The 24372-nt window shown below is 46.6% G+C and overlaps 1 protein-coding gene across 2 annotated transcripts in view; it reads left to right on the forward strand.

The window, feature by feature from the left end:
• Window positions 1-24022, forward strand: part of hmg20a (high mobility group 20A) — an 82233-nt gene extending 58211 nt beyond the window's left edge. The window contains exons 4-10 of one of the 2 annotated variants that reach the window (XM_072492777.1): window positions 9930-10142; window positions 11337-11469; window positions 11879-11916; window positions 17035-17107; window positions 18096-18311; window positions 21886-22018; window positions 24011-24022. In XM_072492777.1, coding sequence (XP_072348878.1) covers window positions 9930-10142; window positions 11337-11469; window positions 11879-11916; window positions 17035-17107; window positions 18096-18311; window positions 21886-22018; window positions 24011-24014 — 810 coding nt within the window. In that variant the 3' untranslated portion in view covers window positions 24015-24022. Of the gene's footprint in view, window positions 1-9929; window positions 10143-11336; window positions 11470-11878; window positions 11917-17034; window positions 17108-18095; window positions 18312-21885; window positions 23519-24010 lie in introns of those variants that run through there. The other variant, XM_072492778.1, reaches the window with a different exon arrangement.
• The last annotated feature ends 350 nt before the right edge of the window (window positions 24023-24372 follow it).

The raw sequence follows: 24372 nt of genomic DNA on the forward strand, positions 1-24372 counted from the left end.
GTTTCCTCCAGCACAAATAACCCTATTAATTTTTTTCCTTGCAAAAAAAAAATTCACATTTCTGTGGCAATTAATTTGGGTGCCATTTAATAGAATTGAATTAAAAAATTGAAAAAGGTGAACATGAAATGGAAATAAAAGTAATAAGGAAGGGACAGGTTGGAGACATGTGGAAAAAGATCAAAGAGCCCTAACTCAGGCTTGTCCAACCTTTTCGGTGTGGGGGGGGGCACACTTCCATTTTTTTTCTCTCACTCGAGGGGCTGATGAGCAGATTTCGGAAATGCAAAGGGTTGGCACAGCATATTCTGGATTTCAAATAAGGTTGAGCTATTATGAAAATAAACAGCTTGGTGAGTGCAGGGGTGGCACGGTAGCCTAACGGCGCTGAGGACCCAGGTTCGATCCTGGCCCCGGGCCACTGTCTGTGTGGAGTTTGCACATTCTCCCCGTCTCTCTGTGGGTTTCACCCACAAAACCCAAAGATGTGCAGGGTAGGTGGACTGGTCACGCTAAATTGCCCCTTTGTTGGAAAGAAAAAATGATTGGGTACTCTAAATTTATTTAAAATATATATATATATTTTAAGGAGTGTCTTTATTTTTTTTTAATTTAATTCTCCTTTTTCACATTTTCTCCCACATTTACACCCATCAACAATAAACATTAATCAGCAAGATATGTCAATCCCCATAATAACAACGATCCCATCCGCCCACCAACCCCCAAACCTCAGCCCACATGTTTACATAAACAAATGACACAAAGGAATCAGGGATTACCCATAGTCACCCTTAATCTACACAGCCCCCCCCCCCCCCCCCCCCACCCACACCCCCAACTAATGTTCGATGTTATCCAGTTCTTGAAAGTGCATAATAAATAGTGCCCATGACTTGTAGAACCCCTCCGAGCTTCCCCTCAGTTCGAACTTAACCTTCTCAAGGGTCAAGTATTCCAACAGGTCCCCCCGCCACGCCAGGGCACTGGGTGGAGAGGCTGCTCTCCATCCCAGCAGGATCCGCCTTCGGGCGATCAACGAGGCGAAGGCTATGCTATCTGCCTCCGCTCGCGTTTCCAACCCTGGCTGGTCCGACACCCCGAATATGGCCTCCTGGGGACCTGGGTCCAGTTTCACACACACCACCTTGGAAATTACCCTAAACACTTCCTTCCAGTACTCCCCTAGCTTTGGACAGTACCAAAACATATGAACGTGATTCGCGGGCCCTCCCGCCCCGCAACGCTCATACGCATCCTCTACTCCTTCAAAAAATTGGCTCATCCTCGCCCTCGTGAGGTGCGCTCTATAGACCACCTTCAGCTGTATCAGCCCCAACCTCGCACATGAGGTGGAGGCATTCACTCTCCGGAGCACCTCACACCAGACCCTCTCCTCTATAACCTCTCCCAGCTCTTCCTCCCACTTTGCTTTGATCCCTTCCAGTGGTGCCTTATCCTCTTCCAAAAGAGCTCCGTACACCGCTGACACTGCCCCCTTCTCCAGTCCCCTTGTCGTCAACACCTCCTCCAGCAATGTGGAGGCCGGTTCCTCTGGGAAGCTCTGTATCTCCTTCCTGGCAAAATCCCGAACCTGCATGTACCTAAACACTTCTCCCTGCTCTAGCCCATACTTCGCTTCCAGCTCCCTCAATCCTGCAAACCGACCCCGAAGAAACAAATCTTTTAGCGTCTTAATCCCCTTCACTTCCCATTTCCGAAAACTTCCATCCCACCTCCCTGGCTCAAATCTGTGGTTCCCCCGAATCGGCATTTCCCTTGACCCTAAACCCAACCCGAAGTATTGGCGGAACTGCCTCCAGATTTTCAATGAAGCTATTATTACCGGACTCCCTGAATATTTCCCCGGAGCTATCGGGAGCGGCGCTGTTGCAAGTGCCTTCAGCCCCGACCCCCTGCACAAACTCTCCTCCATTCTGACCCACTGAGAATCCACCCCTCTGACCCAGCTCCCCACTTTCTCCACATTCGCCGCCCAGTAGTAGTACAACAAGTTTGGGAGACCCAAACCTCCTGCCTGCCTTCTCCTCTGTAGCAGCACCTTTCTCACTCTGGCCACCTTCCCTCCCCATATGATTGAGGTAATCCTTCCCTCAATCTCCCTGAAAAAAGACTTTGGCAGGAAAATCGGTAGGCATTGAAAAATAAACAGGAATCGCGGCAACACATTAATTTTAACCGCATGTACCCGACCTGCCAGTGACAGGAAGGCCGTCCCACCTTGCCAGATCGGCTTTCACTCTCGCCACCATACTAGTGATGTTGTACCTGCGAAGCCTCCCCCACTCCCGGGCAACCTGCACCCCCAGGTACCTACAGTGAGTCCCTGCTCTATGGAATAGCAGCCCCCCCACCCCTGCCCCCACCCCCGGCCGAGACACCACAAAGTACTCACTCTTGTCCAGGTTCAACTTGTACCCCGAGAAAGACCCAAATACCCGCAGTAGCTCCAATATTCCTCCTATCGACGCACTCGGCTCTGACACATACAGCAGCAAGTCGTCGGCATATAAGGACACCCTATGCTCTATCCCCCCCCCCCCACTATTCCTTTCCATGCTCCCGAACTTCTCAATGCGATGGCCAGCGGCTCAATCGCAAGTGCAAACAGCAGGGGGGACATAGGACATCCCTGTCTCGTCCCACGGTGGAGAGAAAAGTATCTCAAACTGATATTATTTGTGCGGACACTCGCCTTTGGCTCCTTATATAATAGCTTTACCCAGTTCACAAACCTTGGTTCAATCCCAAACCGCTCCAGCACTGCCATCAGGTACCCCCATTCTACCCGATCAAACGCCTTCTCGGCGTCCAATGCCACAACTACCTCTGTTTCCTTTCTTTCCGCCGGTGCCATAACAACGTTCAAAACCCTCCTAATGTTCGAAAACAGCTGCCTCCCTTTCACAAACCCCGTCTGATCCTCCCCTATTACCTTCGGAAGGCACTCCTCCAGCCTACCTGCCAGTACCTTCACCAACACTTTTACGGCCACATTCAGAAGTGATATGGGCCGATACGACCCACACTCCGTCGGATCCTTATCTTTTTTTAGTAACAGGGAAATCGATGCCTGCCCCAAGGTTTGCGGCAACACCCCCTTCCCTATCGCCTCCTCAAACATCCCCACCATCAGGGGTGCCAACCTATCCTTAAATTTTTTATAATATTCCACCGGAAACCCATCCGGCCCTGCCACCTTCCCCGACTGCATCCTCCCAATCACATCCTTTATCTCCTGCTCCACTATTGCTCCTTCTAATGTAGCCCTGTCCCCCTCCCCTAGCCTCGGGTACTCCAACCCATCGAGAAATTCCTGCATCTCACGGTCTCCTCCGAGTGGCTCTGACTTGTACAACCTCTCATAAAACTCCTCAAAAACCTTGTTAATCAGCACTGGGGCCACCACCAACTTCCCTGCCCTATCCTTCACCTGAAGAATTTCCCTTGCCGCTGCCTCCCTCCGGAGCTGACCTGCTAACATACCCTTTGCTCGTCTCAGTTGGCGCACCGCCTTCCCGGTGTACAGTCGGTCGAAGCTCGCCTGTAGTTCCTTCCTCTTTTCCAGCTTCGCCGGGTCCCCATCCTCTGCATACCTCCTATCTACCTCCAACATCTCATCTATTACCCTCTGCCGCTCCAACCTCTCCTCCTTATCTACCCTAGCCTTAAACAAAATTACCTCACCTCTCACAACCGCCTTTAGAGCCTCCCAGACGACTGCCTTCGACACCTCACCCGTACAATTGAAACCTACATATTCCTTAATTACGTTTTCAATTTTCTCACAGAATACTTGGTTCCCCAAAAGCCCCACATCCAGTTTCCACCCCGGTCTGTGCGCTGCCCCCTTCTCTAGCACCATATCCACCCAATGTGGAGCGTGATCTGACACTGCAATTGCAGAGTATTCCGACCCCTTGACTCCAGCCAGCAAAGCCTTCCCCACCACAAAAAAGTTGATCCGCGAGCATACCTTATGGACCGCTGAGAAAAACGAATACTCCCGTTCCCTTGGGTGCAGGAACCTCCAAGGGTCCACCCCTCCCATTTCCACCATTAGCCCAGCCAGCGCCTTCGCCCCCCCCCTGATGGGACCAGCGAGCGTGGCCGTGATCTGTCCAACCTTGGCTCCTGCACCAGGTTCCAGTCCCCCCCCCCCCACAATCAGCTCATGTGTATCCAAGTCGGGAATAGCCCCAAACACCTTCCTTGCGAATCCCACATCGTCCCAATTGGGACCGTATACACTTAACAGCGCCACTAATCTCCCCTCCAATGCCCCTGTCACAATCACATATCTACCCCCCTGATCTGCCACCACCTTCTCCATCTGGAAGCGTACCCTTTTGCTAACCAGCACCGCTACCCCTCGAGCCCTTCCATCAAATCCGGAGTGAAACACTTGGCTAACCCAGCCCTTTTTAAGTCTCACCTGGTCCTTCACCCTCAAGTGAGTCTCCTGCAGCATTGCTACATCGGCTTTCAAACTTTTAAGACGTGCAGGCACCCTTGACCTCTTGACCGGACCTCCTAGCCCTCTTACGTTCCACGTGATTATCCTTACTGGGGGTCTCTCACCTCACCCCCCCCACCCCCCACCTTTCTTATCCACCATCACCATACCACCGGGCCCTGCCCCATAAGCCTGACCCACCCCTGTCCATTGTTAACATCGAACCCCTTCCCCCCCCCTCCCAAGAACCCCCCCTACAAAAACATCCCCCAACATCCCTCCCTCCACCCCCTCTTGCTCACCTTGTAGGCCCATTGAAGCCTGCTATCCAGGCTCCAACGTCCGCAGTCCTCCTCTCACCTCACCCCCGTTCACTAACTGACTCTAGTTAGCTAGTGCGGATGGCTCCCCCCCGCCAATACCTCTCGCCCCCTTCCGCCCAGTCCCAGAGAAAGAAACACCAAAACAAACCCACCAATCCAACCCCTACAATTCACTAACATAACATTTAACTGTCGCAACACAGAACGCCATTAACTTGAACTCTGTAACAATGCAAAGAGAAGTAAATTTCAAATTTCAATACAAATCAGTAAAAAGAAAGTTGTAACATTTGTACATTTTCCAGCCGCTCAAACACAGTCCACAGTCTTCCAGTTCCGCTCTTCACGTCTGTCCCAAGCCTTCTGCCCTCACGAACGCATCAGCCGCCTCCGCTGTCTCAAAATAAAAGTCTTTGGCTTTATATGTTACTCTCAACTTCGCCGGGTACACCACACCAAATCGCACCCCCTTCTTGTACAAAGCCGCCTTCACTCGGCCAAACGCCGCTCGTCTTTTTGCCAACTCCACCGTCCAGTCCTGGTAGATCCGAACCGCAGTACAATCCCACAGCACCTCACGCTTCTGCTTCGCCCAGCTTAATACTTTCTCCTTCACGCAAAACTTATGGAAGCAGATAATTACTGCCCTTGGCGGCTCGTTCACTTTGGGCTTCAGCCTTAATGACCGATGAGCTCGGTCTAGCTCGTACAGGGTGGGGTTCTCACCCTCCCCCATCAGCTCCGCCAACTTCTTAGCAAAGTATTGTGTTGGCCTTGGGCCCTCTGTCCCTTCGGGCAAGCCCACAATTCTCAAATTGTGCCGCCTTGAGCTGTTTTCCAAGTCTTCCAGCTTTGCTCGGAGCCCTCTGTTAACCTTCACCAACCTCCGCAGCTCGTCCCCCATCGAGGTGACCTGGTCGCTGTGTCGTGTCACGGCCTCCTCCACCTCCTTCATCTTCTTGCCCTGCTCTCTCACCTCGGCTAATGCCTTTGCCACCTCCACCCTGATCGGGCCGATTGCCTCCTCCAACAATGACCTCACCACGACCACCATCTCTTTCCTCATGATCTCCATGTGCCTCACCAAACATTTTTCCAGCTCCACCACCATCACCTCGGTCATCTTCTCCACCGTAAGTAGTGCGGTCCCGCCTTGCAGTTCGGCTTCCGCCATCCTGTCACCACTTTTGCTTTTGCTCGTCTTCTCCTTCGGCGGCGAACCCGCGTTTCCTCCTTTTTTTGACGCTGCTTTTCGCATCTTTTAGCGGCTTATTGTTTTTTATCTTTTTTCCTTTCTCCTCTCTCCCCCTTCACCCTCTTGCCCTTCATCAATCTGACATTCTTCTTTTTTGAGAAAAAAAAAACTTTTACCAAACTTCCATAAATCTTCTTTCTTTCTCCTCTACATTCACCTGGGACCAGGCTTCAACCTTCTTCTTCCTTGGTGGAAGCCATCCGACGTGGAGCAGTCTCCCTACATGGCGCTCGGGCCTGCCGCCACGGCCTCCTCGTAGCTCCGCCCCCGCAGCTCCGACCTGCCGGGCCCGGCCCCTCAGCCTCCGCCGCCCGACACCCGCGCGGTGTTCTTCGCCGGCTTTTAAACCGGCCCCGCTGGCTGCTCGTGGCGGCCCCAAAGGCCGACGATAGTCGGGGAGTGCGTGGGGTCTCAGGGATTTTCCCGAAATCGCGGCCACCGGCGGGAGCTCTTTTTTTTTGCGGCCGCCCTGCTCGCCCACCCCACCGGAAGTCCTTTTAAGGAGTGTCTTAAAAGGAGGAAAGTAAGATAGAGAAGCAGAGAGGTGTAGTGACCTGGGGTCAGGATTGAACCCGGGTCCTCGGCATTGTGAGGTAGCAGTGTTAACCAAAGGGAAGAAAAAAGTATATATCTGGGCCCTAAGATCTTCACTTTGATCCCCTCCACAAAATTCTGTTTCGTACTTAGATTATGGTAACCAGGGTGACACGGTGGCACTGCAGCCTCACGCCGCCGAGGATCCAGGTTCAATCCCGGCCCCGAATCACTGTCCATGTGGAGTTTGCACATTCTCCCCATGTCTGCATGGTTCTCACCCCCACAACCCAAAGATGTGCATGGTAGGTGGACTGGCCATGCTAAATTGCCCCTTAATTGGAAAAATGAACTGGGTACTTTTTGGTTACCATGACAGTAGCAGTTCCTTCTGTACCTCACCCAAGTTGCATATTTCAGTCGTGACCTGGCACCTATATGTGGACATTCCCCCATCAGGAGTGACTGGACAGTGATTGGGTACAGGAATCCAGGCGGACTGTTTGTTTTCCTTCTGTTACTTGGCTACACTATGACTGGGAGGAACATCCGTACTATTGCTCTGGCTGAAATCAGTCAATTCAACACAAACGTAGGAATGAAATGGACTTCCATTGCTTCAGTGCACTTCATTATTAGATCAGCCATTTACCAACTACTTGTACATTTTACCCTGCAAAGATTCATCTTTTTGATTCATGAAGGTTGAAGCTAGATGTGGGAAATAGATTTCTTTAAACATCGAACTGGATTTAATTCTGTAAAATTGTAACTTTTCCGCAAAGGATTTAAAAAAAAAAAAATTCAGAGTACTGAATTCTTTTTGTTTTCAATTAAGGGGCAATTTAGCGTGGCCAACCCACCTAACCTGCACATCTTTGGGTTGTAGGGGTGAAACCCACACAGACAAGGGGAGAAAACGCAAACTCCACACGGACAGTGACCCAGGGCCGGGATTCGAACCCAGGTCCTCAGCGCCGCAGTCCCAGTGCTATCCACTGCGCCACACACCGCCCTACCCAGAGCAATAATAAGGATTATTTGAGCAAAAATTGTTTAAATCCAGTTCGATGTTTAAAGAAATCTATTTCCCACATTTTCTATTGTTCTCTTCTGGAATGACTCCATGGGGCACCAGGGCTATTTAATAAAAAATCTAATTTAGCTCGGTGAACCTGAGGCCAGTTATGGCTCTTCAGCTGCTGCCTTAGCTGAGATCAACTTCCTCACAGACAGGAATTGGACCAGCATCCTCTGGACTGTGTGGCTCACTGCCAAGTGGCACATTTGCCCTGTAATAAGGGGAGCTAGCTTTTCTCCTGATCACTTGTATCTCTGCACTATTTCCATATGGGTTAACTAACTCTTATGTTGACGGCTAGGAGTACTACTGATGGATTTACCTTCAGATTATTTCCCTCTCTAAATCAGTGAATTGCCAGCGGCTCAGCCAAGTGGAGAGCTCATTGACCCTGTGACTCAAATGAATTACTTGGGGCCTGGATAATAGCTGGAACACTGGGGAGCTGGTCATTGAGATCAATGTTGAAATCGAACTCAGATGAAATCGAGATGAAAGTCTTTGTCTCCCAGCTGTGAGAGTTAGTCCCTGTCATGCTAACGGCGCAAAACACTCCCTGGCTTGGCAGGAAATTAACATTTTCTCGGTCAGAGTGGCCAAAAGCTGTTTGCTGGAGACAAAAATGACACATTGGTACCATCACCTCACTGCCTTACCTGACCTGTGAGTACTCAAAGGTTGGCACTTTGTGCCTGAAATGGTTCTGTTCCCCAGCATTGATGTCCTTTACATTGATGAACACAGAATTCACACCGGAAAAGAGTCACATTAATTCACTGTGTGTTCAATGCAGTCGATTCAGCAGGATGGAGCAGTGATGAGCATTTGAAGTATTGCACACTGTAAGTCTTTTGTTGTTCAGTACAGTGCACGCCTTTGTGTTTAAAATCACATTGGTGACCTCATGATTTTCAGCCTGCTTATCTTTCTTGTATGTGTTACAGACATAATATATTTGCAGCCTCCCAACATTTTTATGTGTAACATGATCGACAGCTCTGTGGTTGAAGTGAAATTGGGAAAATTCTAAATACCATTTCAGAAAAGGGTGCAAAAGTGAATCAAGCACAATTTGGACCTTCAGTAGGAGTCGATCCTCCTCTCTGTGGGGAGTGTAGTAAAATGCCTGTGAAATTATATTTTGCTCATAGTTTGAGGTTATTTACCAAAACTGTACATAAAGCTTGTAATGCAGTCACTATCTAGCAAAACGTTAAATATTGCAATTATTTCTATTCTTTCAAGTACCACAGCTGGCTTCCAGGGCATTGCCCAGTTGCCATTTTCTCCATAGCAGTGTAAATGGCATGTGATTGAACAGTGGGCGATACTACACCTGAGCCAAATATCCTTCTCACTCAGCATTTTGAGAATGGTTGGGACAAAGCGATTAGCAATGGGAACTCTAGTTCCCTTACCTCCTGCCTTCCTCAGACTGCCCAGGTTATCTGTCGTAACTCGGCTAAGATCAGCTAACTCAGCACAAACTGGGAATTGAATTTGTGACGTTCTTCATTCTATGACTTGGTCTTGGCAGTGCCTTTAGCAGGATACCTGTATGTGTTCAATTCTTCCACCTGCCCTTTAGTTGCTCAGAAAGAGGGGCGGCATGTGTCACAGTGGTTAGCACTGGGACTGCGGCGCTGAGGACCCGGGTTCGAAACCCGGCCCTGAGTCACTGTCCGTGTGGAGTTTGCACATTCTCCCCATGTCTGCGTGGGTTTTACCCCCACAACCCAATATTGTGCAGGTTAGGTGGATTGGCCATGCTAAATTGCCCCTTAATTGGAAAACAATATATAATTGGGTACTCTATTTTTATTTTTAAAAACATAGTTGCCCAGAAAGGGAGCTGGGCAATGGAGCTTTGTGACAGCAAAGACTGAAATGTTTGCTCCAATAAATAAATGAGCATCTTTGAATACTGGGTTAGTTTGATTCATTCCAGCTTCGGTAATCTTTCTGTGGTCACAGTAGATTGGACTTGAAATAAGTTAAGTTGCCATTTTGCGTGAAATGGCAAGCTGGATAAGTGAATGAAAATGGAGGTGATCCAGCTGGTGAAGGACAAATCCTAGTCTGAGATGCACATGGGTTGGTTTGTTTGTTTGATGGGGCTCAGGTATCGAGCTACTGCTTGCAATGTGTTGTATGATGTTGGGAACTTTCACTACAACGGGGATTTTGTTTAAAGTGCCTTCTGCCGCCATTCAGTCTCTTTGACATCGTAAAGCAGGCTGTCTTTGTGTTGTTGAGCAGAAAACTGGCAAGAAAGGGGGCTGGCCCAAAGGAAGGAAAAGGAAAAAAGCAACCAAGGACAGCAATGCGCCTAAAGCTCCACTGACTGGCTATGTGAGATTCCTCAATGAACGTCGGGAGCAGCTTCGAGCACAGCGGCCTGATGTTCCCTTTTCCGAAATCACCAGAATGTTAGGGAATGAGTGGAGTAAACTCCCTGCAGATGATAAGCAGGTACGGAGTTGAACAACGCTTGTATCTAATGTTGGGCACAACTTAATTCCCACAACTGCAAACCTCATCTGACCGTGGATACAATCTTGTAATATTTATCTGTAGCAGCAGAGCTTTAACATGACGTGGCCCACAGAGCTTTCATGAACATGTGGGATGGGTGGCCTGAAGATGTAGCCCATTGGTATGCTGTGCCACAGGTCTCCAGGTCCACATGGTAAACTCTCATTGTAAACCAGTCTAACGTTTATGCAGTAGAGCTAAAATTCCCCACTCACCCACCCACCGAAAACAAAACTTTTGAGGGCCGTGAGTACTGAACTGAGGCCCCTATTTGGGGGCCGCATCGAGATGAGGAGATAATGGCGGCACGGTAACACAGTGTGCAATACTGTTGCTGCACAGTTCCAGGGTCCCAGGTTCGATTCTCTGCTTGGGTCACTGTCTGTGCGGAGTCTGCACGTTCTCCCCGTGTCTGCGTGGGTTTCCTCTGGGCGCTCCGGTTTCCTCCCACAAGTACCGAAAGACGTGCTTGTTAGGTGAATTGGACATTCTGAATTCTCCCTCTGTGTACTCGAACAGGCACCGGAGTGTGGCGACTAGGGGCTTTTCACAGTAACTTCATTGCAGTGTTAATATATGCCTACTTGTAACAATAAAGATTATTTAAAAAAAAAAGATAAATTGGAAAGCTTCAGTTAGATGATGGGGTTTTGAGAACTTCAAGGGCGGTGAAGAATGAGAGCAAGGCGGGGAATGGCTTGTACTTTGCAGTGGTTGGAATTAAATAAATGCCTCCTTTTGGGAATAATCGATCTGTAGCAGGTTATGTGTTGGTACAAGGGCACGTTGTACCATCAAGGTGGCCTGTCCGCTTGCATTTAGCAATAAAGATGTCTACAGTAATGAAAGTGACTGGGGAATTTATATGGTTCATTATGATTTTTCACACTCTTGTAGAAATCATGCACGAACCAAGCAGAGATCACTGTGAGAGCACTGTGTGCATATATTCTTCATCACTGTGTGAATACTCAATTTGTCTGCCTGCGGTAGTTGTATGTTAGTTGCTATCTAGGTGAATATATGATCAGTCTAGTGTTCTCTGCTTGGCTCCCAACAGTGTAAATTCCAAATACATCCCATCCCGATAAACCCTTTGTGTGTCATAATCAGTCTGTTCTGTCTATCCAGCATTATTTAGATGAGGCGGAGAGAGACAAAGAGCGCTACATGAAGGAGCTGGAGCAATACCAACAAACCGAGGCTTACAAACGGTTCAGCCAGAAAGCAGATGACAAACGACACATAAAGGGGCTTAGTCAAGGTAAAAGTAGGGAAGCTTGTTGCTCACTGAAGGGCTGTCAGTGGTTTAATTCCGGGTACAGCTGAATCCTGTAAAAACCCGAAATTCCGGTGTGTGTGTCCCCCCAGACCGCTGTGCAACTCATAGGCAACTTCACATGAGACGAGTAAAGGCAACTTCAGGCACAACTCTTCCTCAATTGGCTGCATCCCAGGATATAAAGATCGGGTTCAGAGAACCAACAATATCTGTGTTCAGGAGAGAAGGATAAAATTAACCAAAAGAAAAATGCATTTATTTGTCTTGTCCTCTGATTTAAACCAAATACCAAACTAAGATTAAGGTCTCATATTGTCAATGGGTTGATTCCTCTGAGTACTAACACAAATGGCATTTTATCATTTTTTCTTCTATCTCCTCTGTCCTTTAGATGAAGGATCCCGAGCTAATAACATTCCTGTTGCCGAGGTAGGACTGCCATTTATTACTTTTACCAGCACAAGAGTTAAGAAATGGTGAATATATTTAAAAATACACCTGGAAAATTGAATTGCCTTTATTGTTATTGAACGCAATAGAATTGTAGAATGGTTAGAGCACTGTTGTGTCCTTGCCGGCTCTCTGTCCCACAACCCTGCCTTTTCCCTGCAAATCTTTCTTCAGATAACTGTCCAATTCTCTTGAAGGGCTCGATTGAATCTGCCTCCACCATACTCACAGGCAGCACATCCCAGATCCCCAACCGCACACCGGGTAGAAGGTTATTCTTCACGTCATGGCTGCAGCTTTTGGCCAATCGCCTTAAATAGGCACCCTCTGGTTCTTAATCTTTCCACTGATGAGAGCAGTTTCTCCTTAGCTACTCTGTGCACATCCCTCATAATTTTGAACACCTCAATCAAATCTGTACATTTTCACATCTCCAAGCAGAATAGCCACCACTGGGGAGGTCGGCAATTTACAATTGACCACGCCACCAGTTTTTTTGGCTTCTTTTACTGAAGTCACTGGACTACAGTTCTATAGGCAGCAGCTGTCTCCCAGTACCGACCCCAATTGACCATTCTTCATTCACGAGGTCAGGGGACAAGTGCAAATGGGTTAATATATCTGTGGAGTTAATATAGCAAGGAACAACCCTTCTCTCATCTGACATACAACTCTGTGTTCTTTCTAACTTGGATTCCAATCAGATGCAGGAAGCCCGTGTTGATTTGAAATTAAATGAATGAAAATCGCTTATTGTCACAAGTAGGCTTCAAATGAAGTTACTGTGAAAAGCCCCTAGTCGCCACATTCCGACGCCTGTTCAGGGAGGCTGTTACGGGAATTGAACCGTGCTGCTGGCCACCGTGCTGCTGGCCTGCCTTGGTCTGCTTTCAAAGCCAGCGATTTAGCCCTGTGCTAAACAGCCCCAGGATTTTCCTGGTTCAGGATGTTGAAGACAATTACAGTGCTGCTCACATTGCTCCAGTTAAAAACCGAGAATCAGTCCCTGCCTTCTATGTTGGGAGTTGCACTAGGCAGAGTCCTCGCCGTTTAAACACATAGGATCTCCATAAGAGTTATTTTCCTTAGTGGAAAATGTCTGAGCTCCTGACACCATGGTTATGATCAGGATAGAGTTAAAACTGCATTTCTAACCCTACCTCGTTTAAACACATAGGATCTCCATAGAGTTATTTTCCTTAGTGGAAAATGTCTGAGCTCCTGACACCATGGTTATGATCAGGATAGAGTTAAAACTGCATTTCTAACCCTACCTCATTCCATCTGCCGCTGAAACCTGCATTCATGTGTTGGTCACCCCCAGACTCCACTATCCCAGTGCGTTCATGGCGCAGACAGACCTTCCACCCTCCATAGAATCATAGGTTTTACAGTTCAGAAAGAGGCCATTCGGCCCATCGAATCTGCACCAGCCCTTGGAAAGAGCACCCCGCCCAAGTCCACACCTCCACCCTATCCCTGTAACTCAGTAACCCCACCTAACCTTTTTGAACAATTTAGCAATCCACCTAACCGGCACATCTTTGGACTGTGGGAGGAACCTGGAGCACCCGGAGGAAACCCACGCAGACATGGGGGGAACGTGCAGACTCCACACAGACAGTGACCCAAACCAGGTATCTGACCTGGGTCGCTGAAGCTGCGAAGCAACAGTGCCAACACTGTGCTACCATAGACTTTTTAAAACATTTTTAAATTCCAATTAAGGGGCAATTTAGCGTGGCCAATCCATCTACCCTGCACACCTTTGGGTTGTGGGGGCGAGACCCACGCAGACACAGGCAGAATGTGCAAACTCCACACGGACAGTGACCTCAGGCCAGGATCGAACCTGGATCCTTGGTGCCGCAAGACAGCAGTGCTAACCACTGCGCCACCGTGCGGCCCCTCACTCTCCATAGACCTAAGCGCATCATAATCACTGCTGCCCACAACCGAACTGTCACCAAGTCCTGTTCACTCATCACAATTCTGCTTGCTGACCTGAGATCCACTAACACCTTGAATTAAAATGTTTCACCTCCCTACATTTGTAACCTCCCCCAACCTTACAATTCTCTCAGAACTCTGCACTCATCTGACTCTAGCCCCTTGAACATCCCCCTTTGAGAATCATCGAGAAGAATCATAGAATCCTTACAGTGCAAAAGTGCAGCACTGACCCTCTGAAAGAGCACTTCACCCAAACCCACTCATCTCCCCTGTCCCAATAATCCCTTAACCTAACCTACACATCTTTTTTGAACACTAAGGGGCAATTTAGCATGGCCAATCCACCTAACCTGCACATCTTTGGACAATGGGAGTTAACCCACACAGACACGGGGAGAATGTGCAAACCCCTCACAGTCACCCAAAAACGGAATTGAACTTGGGTCCCCGGCGCTGTGAGGCAGCAATGCTAACCACTGTGTCAGGGTGCCGCTCCTCTTCCTGCTCATGTTTAACCAATGGTACTAATTCAAACCCAGATTATAATCTTTAAAGTTCCTTTTGAATTGTGAGCATTAAAAAAATCTTTGATGCCTTGAGTCATGAATGAATCACAAAGTGATAGTGACACTGCTCATTTCACCATATCCACACCTGAAGAATCACTTATGAATGAGGCACTGGTGTGACATAAATATTAGTTTCTTAAATCAGATGCAGTTACTCTGCAATTTTGTAAAGAAAGATATTGGCCATTGTGGAATAGTTGAAAACGCCACCTTTTCCCCAAAACAAACAGGGAGCAGTGACGATAGGTGTTATTGTGGGTTCAGTTTTTTAAAATCGAAAAGGAAAGATCCTCGCATTTAAAGTAGAGAAATAAATCCGAAACATGGGATTTCATGTTTTTCAGTTTATTTTGTGGGTCAGCTTACCTTTAGGAAATTTCTAGCAGTGTCCTCATAAACACAGCCTGGTAACAGCCCAGGGACAGACGCAGTGAACTGCAAGATCCTTCCACTGAAGCCTTCCACACAGTAGGATTTGGTGAAATGTTACACTCTAGGTGCATGCAGCAGAGGATGCTGCAACACCCTCAGCCACGGCCATGACTGACGAATGAAGAATGAGGAGAGGGCGGCATGGCGACCTAGTGCTTAGCACCGCTGCCTACAGCGCTGAGGACCTGGGTTCAATCCCGGCCCCGGGTCACTGTCCTTGTGGAGTTTGCAAATTCTCCCCGTGTCTGTGTGTGTCTCACCCCCACAACCCAAAGATGTGCAGGGTAGGTGGATTGGCCACGCTAAATTGCTCCTTAATTGGAAAAAAATAATTGGGTACTCTAAATTTATTTTAAAATGAATGAAGAATGGGGAGTGAGGGAGATAGAAATCAAATTGAGAAAAAAACAAAGAGTTGTAGTCAAATTATATTGGGGTTAAGGTCAACAAATGACATGGCTGACATTTATTCCACTGAATTTTCCTTGATTGGAAAGAAAATGTTTGCACAACGGATCAGAAGTCGGCTCTGCATTTCCTAGAATGAAGCAAGAGAGAGTTTAAAGAAAGCCCTCTGGACTGCAAGGTTGGCTTTCACGAACTTGGAAATGACAGCATCTCCGCAGGGGGATGTGCTATTTCCACGAAATAGGAATTGCTTTTTGTTCATTATGGTGACATCTTGAAATGATGTTCTGGACAGAAGTTCATTGAATGCTGTTGTTTGCCAGAATTGATGTTGCAGAAATAAATTGTAGAATGTTGGCCCATTAACAAAGTGGAGTGACACGGTTCCACTCGTTTTCGCCATGGATTAAACTTTGGGGTTTTTTGTGTTTTGCGCTTAGGCCAGGACTAGCTTTATCAGTAAACATTATCCTGTGCAATTATGCACAGTCCTGAACAGATTCAATTATAGGTCATTGGTGCAGGCGTGATTGCTGATTACTGACCATTTTGTCAACTACTTTTATACTACACGATACAAATGTGACTCTCAACAATCGTACCTAGGTGAATTTGACACCAGATTAAGTAGATAGTATTTAGTCTAATGAAATGTAGGGGTCCCTACAAAACCAACACTGCTTCTGATAACCAACCCTGAAACCAATGAGTGCTTGCAAGTGCAAGAGATCACAATAACATGTGTACATTTGTTTTCCTTGGAGAAGAGAAGGCTGAAAGAAAATTTGATCGCGATATTCAAAAAAATCCCGAGGGGTCTGGCCAGAGTAGACCGGGCGATACTTCCCACTCATGAAAAGGTTTAGAATAAGTGAGCACAGATTTGAAGTAATCGGCAAATCGTGAAAGTGGCATGAGGAAGAACTTGCACACTGAGCATTAAGGTCTGGAATGCACTGCCTGAGAGTGTAGTGGTGGCAGGTTCCGTTGAGGCTTTGAAAAGGGAATTAAGACTGTTATCTGAAAAGGAAGAATGTGCAGGGTACAGAGAGAAGACGGGGCGGGGGAGTGGCACAGGAGAGCCAGTGCAGATATGATTGGCCGAATGGCCTCCGTCTACGCATGTAACAATTCTGTGAAAATGCACCAATCTTTTTCTTTAGCCAAACCCGAGTCTTCCTTTTCTTTGCCTTCAAATAGATTATTGATTTATCTTTGCAATAAAGCAGAGTTTATGCTCTGTGCTCCTCTGGCTCTGTAAATAGTCTGTGGGATACAAAGCAAGATGTATCTTCACTGAGCGATGCACTGTGAGAAAAACAATGTGCAGCTCATTGGGGTTAATGGCACAGCATTGCTGAATTGTGCCGTGGGAGGGTGGCAAATGGGATATCAATGACTTCCTGAGCAGTGTGCAGGCCACTCTTGCATGCTTCCTGGAAGCCTTTTACTGACTGACATAAGCAGAGCCTGGAAGAAGATCTCCAGCCAAACCTCCTATTCCAGCACATGGCATGGAAAGAGAGGTGAGGGGAAGAGAAAATAACGTGTCTCACAAAATGTACCTGTGGAACTTGTTCCAATGTGTTTTTGTGGAAGTTGTTTAATTTGGTTTCTGTCTGATTACGCTGAGAGACTCCTGGTAACATGCGTAGGTACAAAAGGAGGGGGAAACAGTGGATTTTCCTAGATGTATAGAAAATGGATGATGATTCTGCATTTTTTTTTACAAAAGCAAGGCGAGCTGAAGGATCGATCTGTGTTGGATATTCCTATTTTCTCTGAGGAATTTTTAGACCACAGCAAAGGTAGGAAGAGCCAACATAAATATTATAGCGCAGGGCATTTAATTATAGGGGGAAATTAACGTCTAAGCTTCCCATCGAAATAAATCGAGAGCTAAAATATTGAAGCTGCTTATTTTGGCCAGACTTATCTGTGCCGGTGAGCAAGTAGTCCTCGTCACATTTACCCACCGTTCTACAGTATCCCTTCAATTCATTCATCAACCTATCCAGTCTAATCTTGAAAGTTCAGTTTCTGCTTCAACCATCAACCCTGGAAGTGAATGCCACAGCCTCACAACTCTGTACACAGATGTTCTTGTGCTGCCTGTTCTAAATAATTCACATTTAATCTTGGATCTTGACCCCTTCTAACTACCCCTATTCCATCTTTCATAATTTTAAACATTTTTATTGTATTGCCTCATTCTTTCGAGAAAGGACAGAATTTTTCAAGTTTCTCCTTGCATCTCTCCTCTTGTTAAGCAGCATTTTAGTTGATGTGAATTGAACCCTGCTAAATTTCAGTATCCTTCTCAATACTCCAACTGAAGTCCTATTCAGGTTTTATATAGGTTTATCATTATGTCTTGGCTTTTATATTCCATATTTCCTGAGCTACAGGCCGGAATTCTCCAGCCGTTGGGATTCTTTTTTCCTGCTGGCAGCGAACCCCCTCCTGCGGGTTTCCCGGCAGCGTGGGGTGGTTTCAATGGGAATTCCCATTGACGAGCAGCGGGAAGAGAGAATCTCGCTGCCAGCGAACTGTGCGCCGCCGAGAAACATGCCACGGGGGAACTGGGGAATCCCGCCCAAAGTCTAGAACTAAATTAGCTTTTTGTGTTCTGTGCACCTGTAACCCTACTCTTCCACACCACCCAGCCTATTTAAATTCAGGGTATAATTACTGTTGTTTATTTTAACACTTGTTTTCATTTCTTTCTTCTACATTGTCGTTTGAACCCCCACCCCAAATATAAAATTTAATCACTTTGTTATTCTTGAATTGCAGCTCGGGAAAGGGAGCTCCGGCAGCTGAGGAAGTCCAATATAGAATATGAAGAAAGGAATGCAGCCTTACAGAAACACGTGGAGAGCATGAAAACAGCGGTCGAGAAGCTAGAGATTGATGTGATGCAGGAACGAAACAGGAACGTTGTCCTTCAGCAGCACCTGGATACCCTGCGGCAAGCATTAACATCAAGTTTTGCCACCGTACCATTGCCAGGTATTCCGTCTTTGAACATTTAGGACTGTCGACTTTTAAGTTTGACGGGCGAAATCATTTCCAAGCCAAGCATTTTCATAAATAGAAAATAAATGTAATAAGCATCCTTCGTGCCCACTTGATTGCTATCGAGAAGCATCAAGATCAGAGTTGCACACAGGAGGGGCAAAACGAGCAAGCTCGAGCAATGTACACTTTGTATGTTCTGCCTAGAGGCGAGGACAATCCATTTATGTGGATTCCTCAGATTGATCCATTGGTAATTCAACCCCAGCAGTAAGCTGAGGATGTACTGTTTGAAGAATGAAGATAGTATGACTCATCGAAGACCATGGTATATAGTTTTGACAAAGTGAGGATAGAGTTAATCTGGAGGTTTAGTTGTGGAACCGAGGCATATGGGAAAGTCTCCATGTTCAACCTCCAGTCTGAAGCCAAGACGGGTATTGTGGCACCACAGTTTGGGCCTTCAAGCCCCTTTATGAGTGAGGGGTAAGAAAATCCGGCAAATTGTTGCTGCTGATTGCTATCCAAAGATTCAAGTTGGAAAGTGCAAGTGGGTTCAGACAAAGAAAACAACAGGCATGCAGGTGGTATGGTCACTTAGGTCCAAAATCAAAAAGCTGCCACTGTTAATGGAAGCAATCCAATAGGAATAAACACTTTCAGAGTAAAAAAGGGAGAAAATGGGCAACAAAAAAAAAGACAGTGCTTGTTAACAAAGCTCACCTAATGATGTCTGTTGTCGATGTTTTCATAAACTAGAAATGTCCATTGAAAAGATATTATGAGTCCAAAATATTGTGAATCCAAATGCAGCTTTGCTGGAATGACATTGAAGGCAAGGTCTGATTGTAGGTTATCGAGGATCCTTTGTACTTTTAAAGTGAGAGGAATAATTGGAATTTAGGATTGCCCTGGGAATGGAATGTTCCATATCGAGTGTCTGTAACTGTGCCAAGATTTCAAAAGCTGAACCTGACCTCATGGGAGCTGTGTGCTCAAAGTTAAAAACGAACAGTGTATATTTACTGCCAGTAGATTGCTGCCACATTAGACTAGACTTTGTGCCATTGATGTTAACAAGGGTGGCAGCAAATGGCTCAGAAAGGAACTTGCTTCAAACAAATGATGAAGGAGAAGGTTCGGTGGATTGGCCCTTAGTGTCCAGGGATGTGTAGGTTAGGTTAGGGGGTTATTGGGATAGGGTGGGCATGTGGGTTTGGGTGGAGTGCTCTTTCAGAAGGTCAGTGCAGACTTGATGGGCCAAATGGCCTCCTTCTGCACTGCACGGATTCTATGATTTCTATGAAGGGGTGTATTTGCTCTCCTGGAGTGTACCGGTGCCACACCAGATTCTCACCATGATTTCTTATCAGCGGGGTCTCCAGTCTTAACCAGACTAAGGAGGAGGGTAATAAATGGAATGCAATGGTAAGATACTCTGTGCCATTGTCTGTGCACCTTCTAGCCACTTTATTAGGAGTGATTTTGGTAATAATCAGAAACTTTGAAGATTCAATATTGTATGTTTCCTTGTTTGTTATTTATTACTGATTAATCTAGAGATATACAAGCCTATTTTAAAAATAATCTTTTGGGCACAATGTGTTATCTTTTTTCCTAAACCCATATCCTAGTTTGACTTAATCGGGTATTTTTATTTTCCAATTTTCTCCTTTCTCAAAGATGTGAATATAGTTGGGTACCTCAAGTGCCAACAGGGCATTTCTCCGCATCACAGGAAAACCAGATCCTGTTGCCATCAGGTACCATGCAGAATCATTTTTCTGCTGGGAATGTGCGCACACCAGGAGGGAACATGATGTTAAGCTGGTTAGGCTTGAACTTGGATAATTAAATATTCTGCAAGTATTCCTCGTTAGTGAATGACCATCTGGAGGAGCAGAGGGTATGTCAGCAGGTTCTGATTCTTTCAGGCGAGGAATCTTGACAAATCGTCTGGAATCTATTGAGCTTGACAAATCTTTTGGAATTTTTTGAGGATGTGACCAGTAGAGTGGACAAGGGTGAACGAGTGGATGTTGTGTACTTGGGCTTTCAAAAGGCTTTTGATAATGTCCCACACAAGAGATTAGAGAGCAAAATTAAATCTCATGGTATTGGGGGTAATGTAGTGACGTGGATAGAGAACTGGTCAGCAAACAGGAAACAGAGAGTGGGAATAAACGGGTCCTTTTCAGAGTGGCAGGCAGTGACTAGTGGGATACCGCAGGGTTCAGTTCTGGGACCCCAGCTATTCACAATATACATTAACGATTTGGACGAAGGAATTGAATGCAATATCTCCAAATTTGCAGACGACATTAACCTGGGTCGCAGTGTGTGCTGTGAGGAGGATGCAAAGAGGCTGCAGGGTGACTTGGACAGGCTGGCTGAGTGGGCAAATACTTGGCAGACGCTGTATAATGTGGGTAAATGTGAGGTTATCCACTTTGGTGGCAAAAACAGGAAGGCAGATTATTATTTGAATGGTGGCAGTTTAGGAAAAGGGGAAGCGCAACGAGACCTGGGTGTCACGGTGGAACAGTCGCTGAAGGTGGGCATGCAGGTTCAGCAGGCGGTGAGGAAAGCTAATGGCATGCTGGCCTTCATAGCGAGAGGATTTGAGTATAGGAGTAGGGATGTCTTGCTGCAGGTATACAGGGCCTTGGTGAGGCCACACCTTGAGTATTGTGGCAGTTCTGGTCTCCTAGTTTGAGGAAGGACATTCTTGCTATTGAGGGTGTCCAGCGAAGGTTCACCAGACTAATTCCCGGGATGGCAGGACTGACATATGGGGAAAGACTGGATGGACTGGGCTTGTACTCACTGGAATTTGGAAAAATGAGAGGGAATCTCATAGAAACATACAAAATCCTGATGGGACAGGTCAGGCTAGATGCGGGAAGAATGTTTCCGATGTTTTAAAAAAAATTTAAAGTACCCAATTCATTTTTTCCAATTAAGGGGCAATTTAGCGTGGCCAATCCACCTACCCTGCACATCTTTGGGTTGTGGGAGCGAAACCCACGCAGACACGGGGAGAATGTGCAAACTCCACACGGACAGTGACCCAGAGCCGGGATCGAACCTGAGACCTCGGCGCCGTGAGACTGCAGTGCTAACCACTGCACCACCGTGCTGCCCACATGTTCCCAATGTTAGGGATGTCCAGAACTCGGGGTCACAGCTTAGAAATAATGGGTGCCATTCAGGACTGAGACGAGGAAGAATTTCTTGTCTCAGAGAGTTGTGAACTTGTGGAATTCTCTACCTCGGAAAGCTGTTGGGGCCAGTTCATTGGATATATTCATGAGGGAGCTGGACGTGGCTTTTGCGGCTAAAGGGATCAAAGAGAGAAAGCGGGAGTGGGATACTGAATTTGCATGATCAGCCATGATATTGAATGGTGGTCCAGGCTCGAAGGGCCGAGTGGCCTACTCCTGCACTTATTTTCAACATTTCAATGCTTCTATGAATACAAGACAATTGACAAAGAGCAACACTAGCCTCTTTTCTGATGCTGTTATAACCCCATTATAAGTGCACGTTTTCCCCCTTTCTTTTGCAGGTTCTGGGGAGATACCCACCCTGGAAACCATTGATTCCTACATGAGGAAATTACACGGTATTATTCTATCCAACCCTCAAAATAATGAGAATCTCATTGCCACAGTGCGTGACTTAGTAAGCCGACTTGACGGGTGAGGACGCAATATTCAGCATCCAAGAACACTTCTTGTGTTGACCCTTCAGAATGCTTTGTGAGAGTACTGGCAGCTATTGATATTGATACCCTATTTGATATTCAAAACCATCCACCCTGTGAAATATTTGCAGTGTGCTATTTGTACAGTGAGTATGGACTGTGGGGCTGTGTGGTGCAACATGGGCTAACAATTCTTTACAAATGCAGCACGAAAGCTCCAAAAGATGATTGTCACCATAACATGCATTGAGCATCAATGGGCAGAAACCAAGGCCACTGATCAGATTAACCCCTCCACACTCCCAACCCCGTTTCCAAATGAATAAGGGACATACAAACGTATAAAATACTTTATGTACAACAATCTCCTTGAAATTTCCTATTTCAACCTCCACCCCTAATACGATGGTTGCTGAATAACTCGAGAGTGCAATCACGTTGAGAAGGCTGAAGGTTGAGCCCTGGGACTCCTCTCCAAGCCCTGAAATATTTGGAGTTACAGGGAAGCTGGGAGGTTTGGTTAAGCACACACGTCTATTTTTATTGCAGTCCCCTCAAAATGAAATGCTGGCCATCAAGTGAAAACAATGTTTAGCATAGGAGCCACTACCAGTATTGTGTGTCAAGTGTTGTACACCTACCAGAATGGCACATAATAACAAAAATAAGAGAAACACACAACACAATTGACTGGTGACGAATTGCAGTTGCCGTAGGATTGTGTAAAATTGGATTGGATTTGTTTATTGTCACGTGTACCGAGGTACAGTGAAAAGTATTTTTCTGCAAGCAGCTCAAACAGATCATAGATCATAGAATTATAGAATTTACAGTGCAGAAGGAGGCCATTCAGCCCATCGAGTCTGCACTGGCCCTTGGAAAGAGCACCCTACCTATGCCCATACCTCCAATCCCCGTAACCCAATAACCCCACCGAACCTTTTGACATTAAGGGGAATTTAGCACAGCCAATCCACCTAACCTGCACATCTTTGGACTGTGGGAGGAAACCGGATCACCCGGAGGAAACCCACGCAGACACAGGGAGAATGTGCAGACTCCACACAGACAGTGACCCAAGCCAGGAATCGAACCTGGGACCATGGAGCTGTGAAGCAACTGTGCTAATCACTGTGCTACCGTGCTGCCCGTAAATGCCGATCATTTAGTACATGAAAATAAAAAGAAAATACATAAAAGGGCTTAATACATAAATACGTAAAATGAGTAGCAATCTCTGACTTGTGCAATGTCATAATGGCCACAATCCAGGAATTCCCTCCCTCACAGTGCCATGAGTGTACCTACACCAAAATGAATTGCAGCGGTTTACCACCACCTTGTCAAAGGCAATCAGGGATGGGCAATAAATGCTGGCCTCGGCAGTGACACCCGTACCCCACAAATGAATTCTAAATAATAGGCCTGCCGGAATCTAGCAGAAGAACTGCAGAAACGGATCATTAAAATGGAGGTTTGCGGGTTCCTTTTGTAAGGTGACCCTAACATGGCTGGTGCCCCCCCCCCCCCCCCCCCCCCCGTGCTTTTCCTTCTAGAAAATAAATGCAGAACTTGAAACCATGGGAACTTCAACAATCCACCAAGTCCCTAGATGAGATGCAGTATGACGGCTGACACCTATGGAACTTGACCCCGACCCTGCAAGAAATTGATTCCATCATTGCGGGTGGGGTGGGGGGGGGGGGGGGGGGGGGGGAGGAGTGGGTGGAGAGATAGACTCATGGTTAAAACATAACAATGTAACATTGTTTTAAAATTTAACGTCTGCATGTTTTCAAAATATTGCTGGATCGGGGCTGAAGCCAGATGTGAAGGGGAAAGAAATGTTGGATAATTAACCAGAAAGGTTTTCAATGTTCCAATTCTGGTTAGATTATGAAAAATTTGACAGATTATAAATCTTTTTTAAAAACATTTAAATTGCTTTTTTTTCTCCCCTCCCCTTCCCTCTTGCCCCTATATCCAGTTGAAATGGTGGATTGACTATGGACGGCATCAGCATCTGTTCAACACATTTGGATGGAAGGTGCCACTTATAGACTTGCAATGGGAATGAAATGGCAGCTACTGTCTGAGGCCTTGGAGCTCAGCCTATCCTGGAGAAGAATTGTTCCCAGCTGTGGGGCCCCTCCCATTTCCAATGGGCTGATAAGTCTGCCGTCCTTCAGGGGTTCTGTTGTGTTGCCTCTTAGCTGGAAGCATGATGTCTTCTACTTCCTTTGCTGGGTGACTCAAGCCAAATGTTCCTGTATTATTTGTGTGAGGCCTCCTCTTGTGGCATTGGAGGTCTTGGGTGCTTAATCATCAAATTCATCTATTCATTGCTTT

Source organism: Scyliorhinus torazame, chromosome 30 (assembly GCF_047496885.1).
Source record: "Scyliorhinus torazame isolate Kashiwa2021f chromosome 30, sScyTor2.1, whole genome shotgun sequence".
Taxonomy (NCBI): Eukaryota; Metazoa; Chordata; class Chondrichthyes; order Carcharhiniformes; family Scyliorhinidae; genus Scyliorhinus; species Scyliorhinus torazame.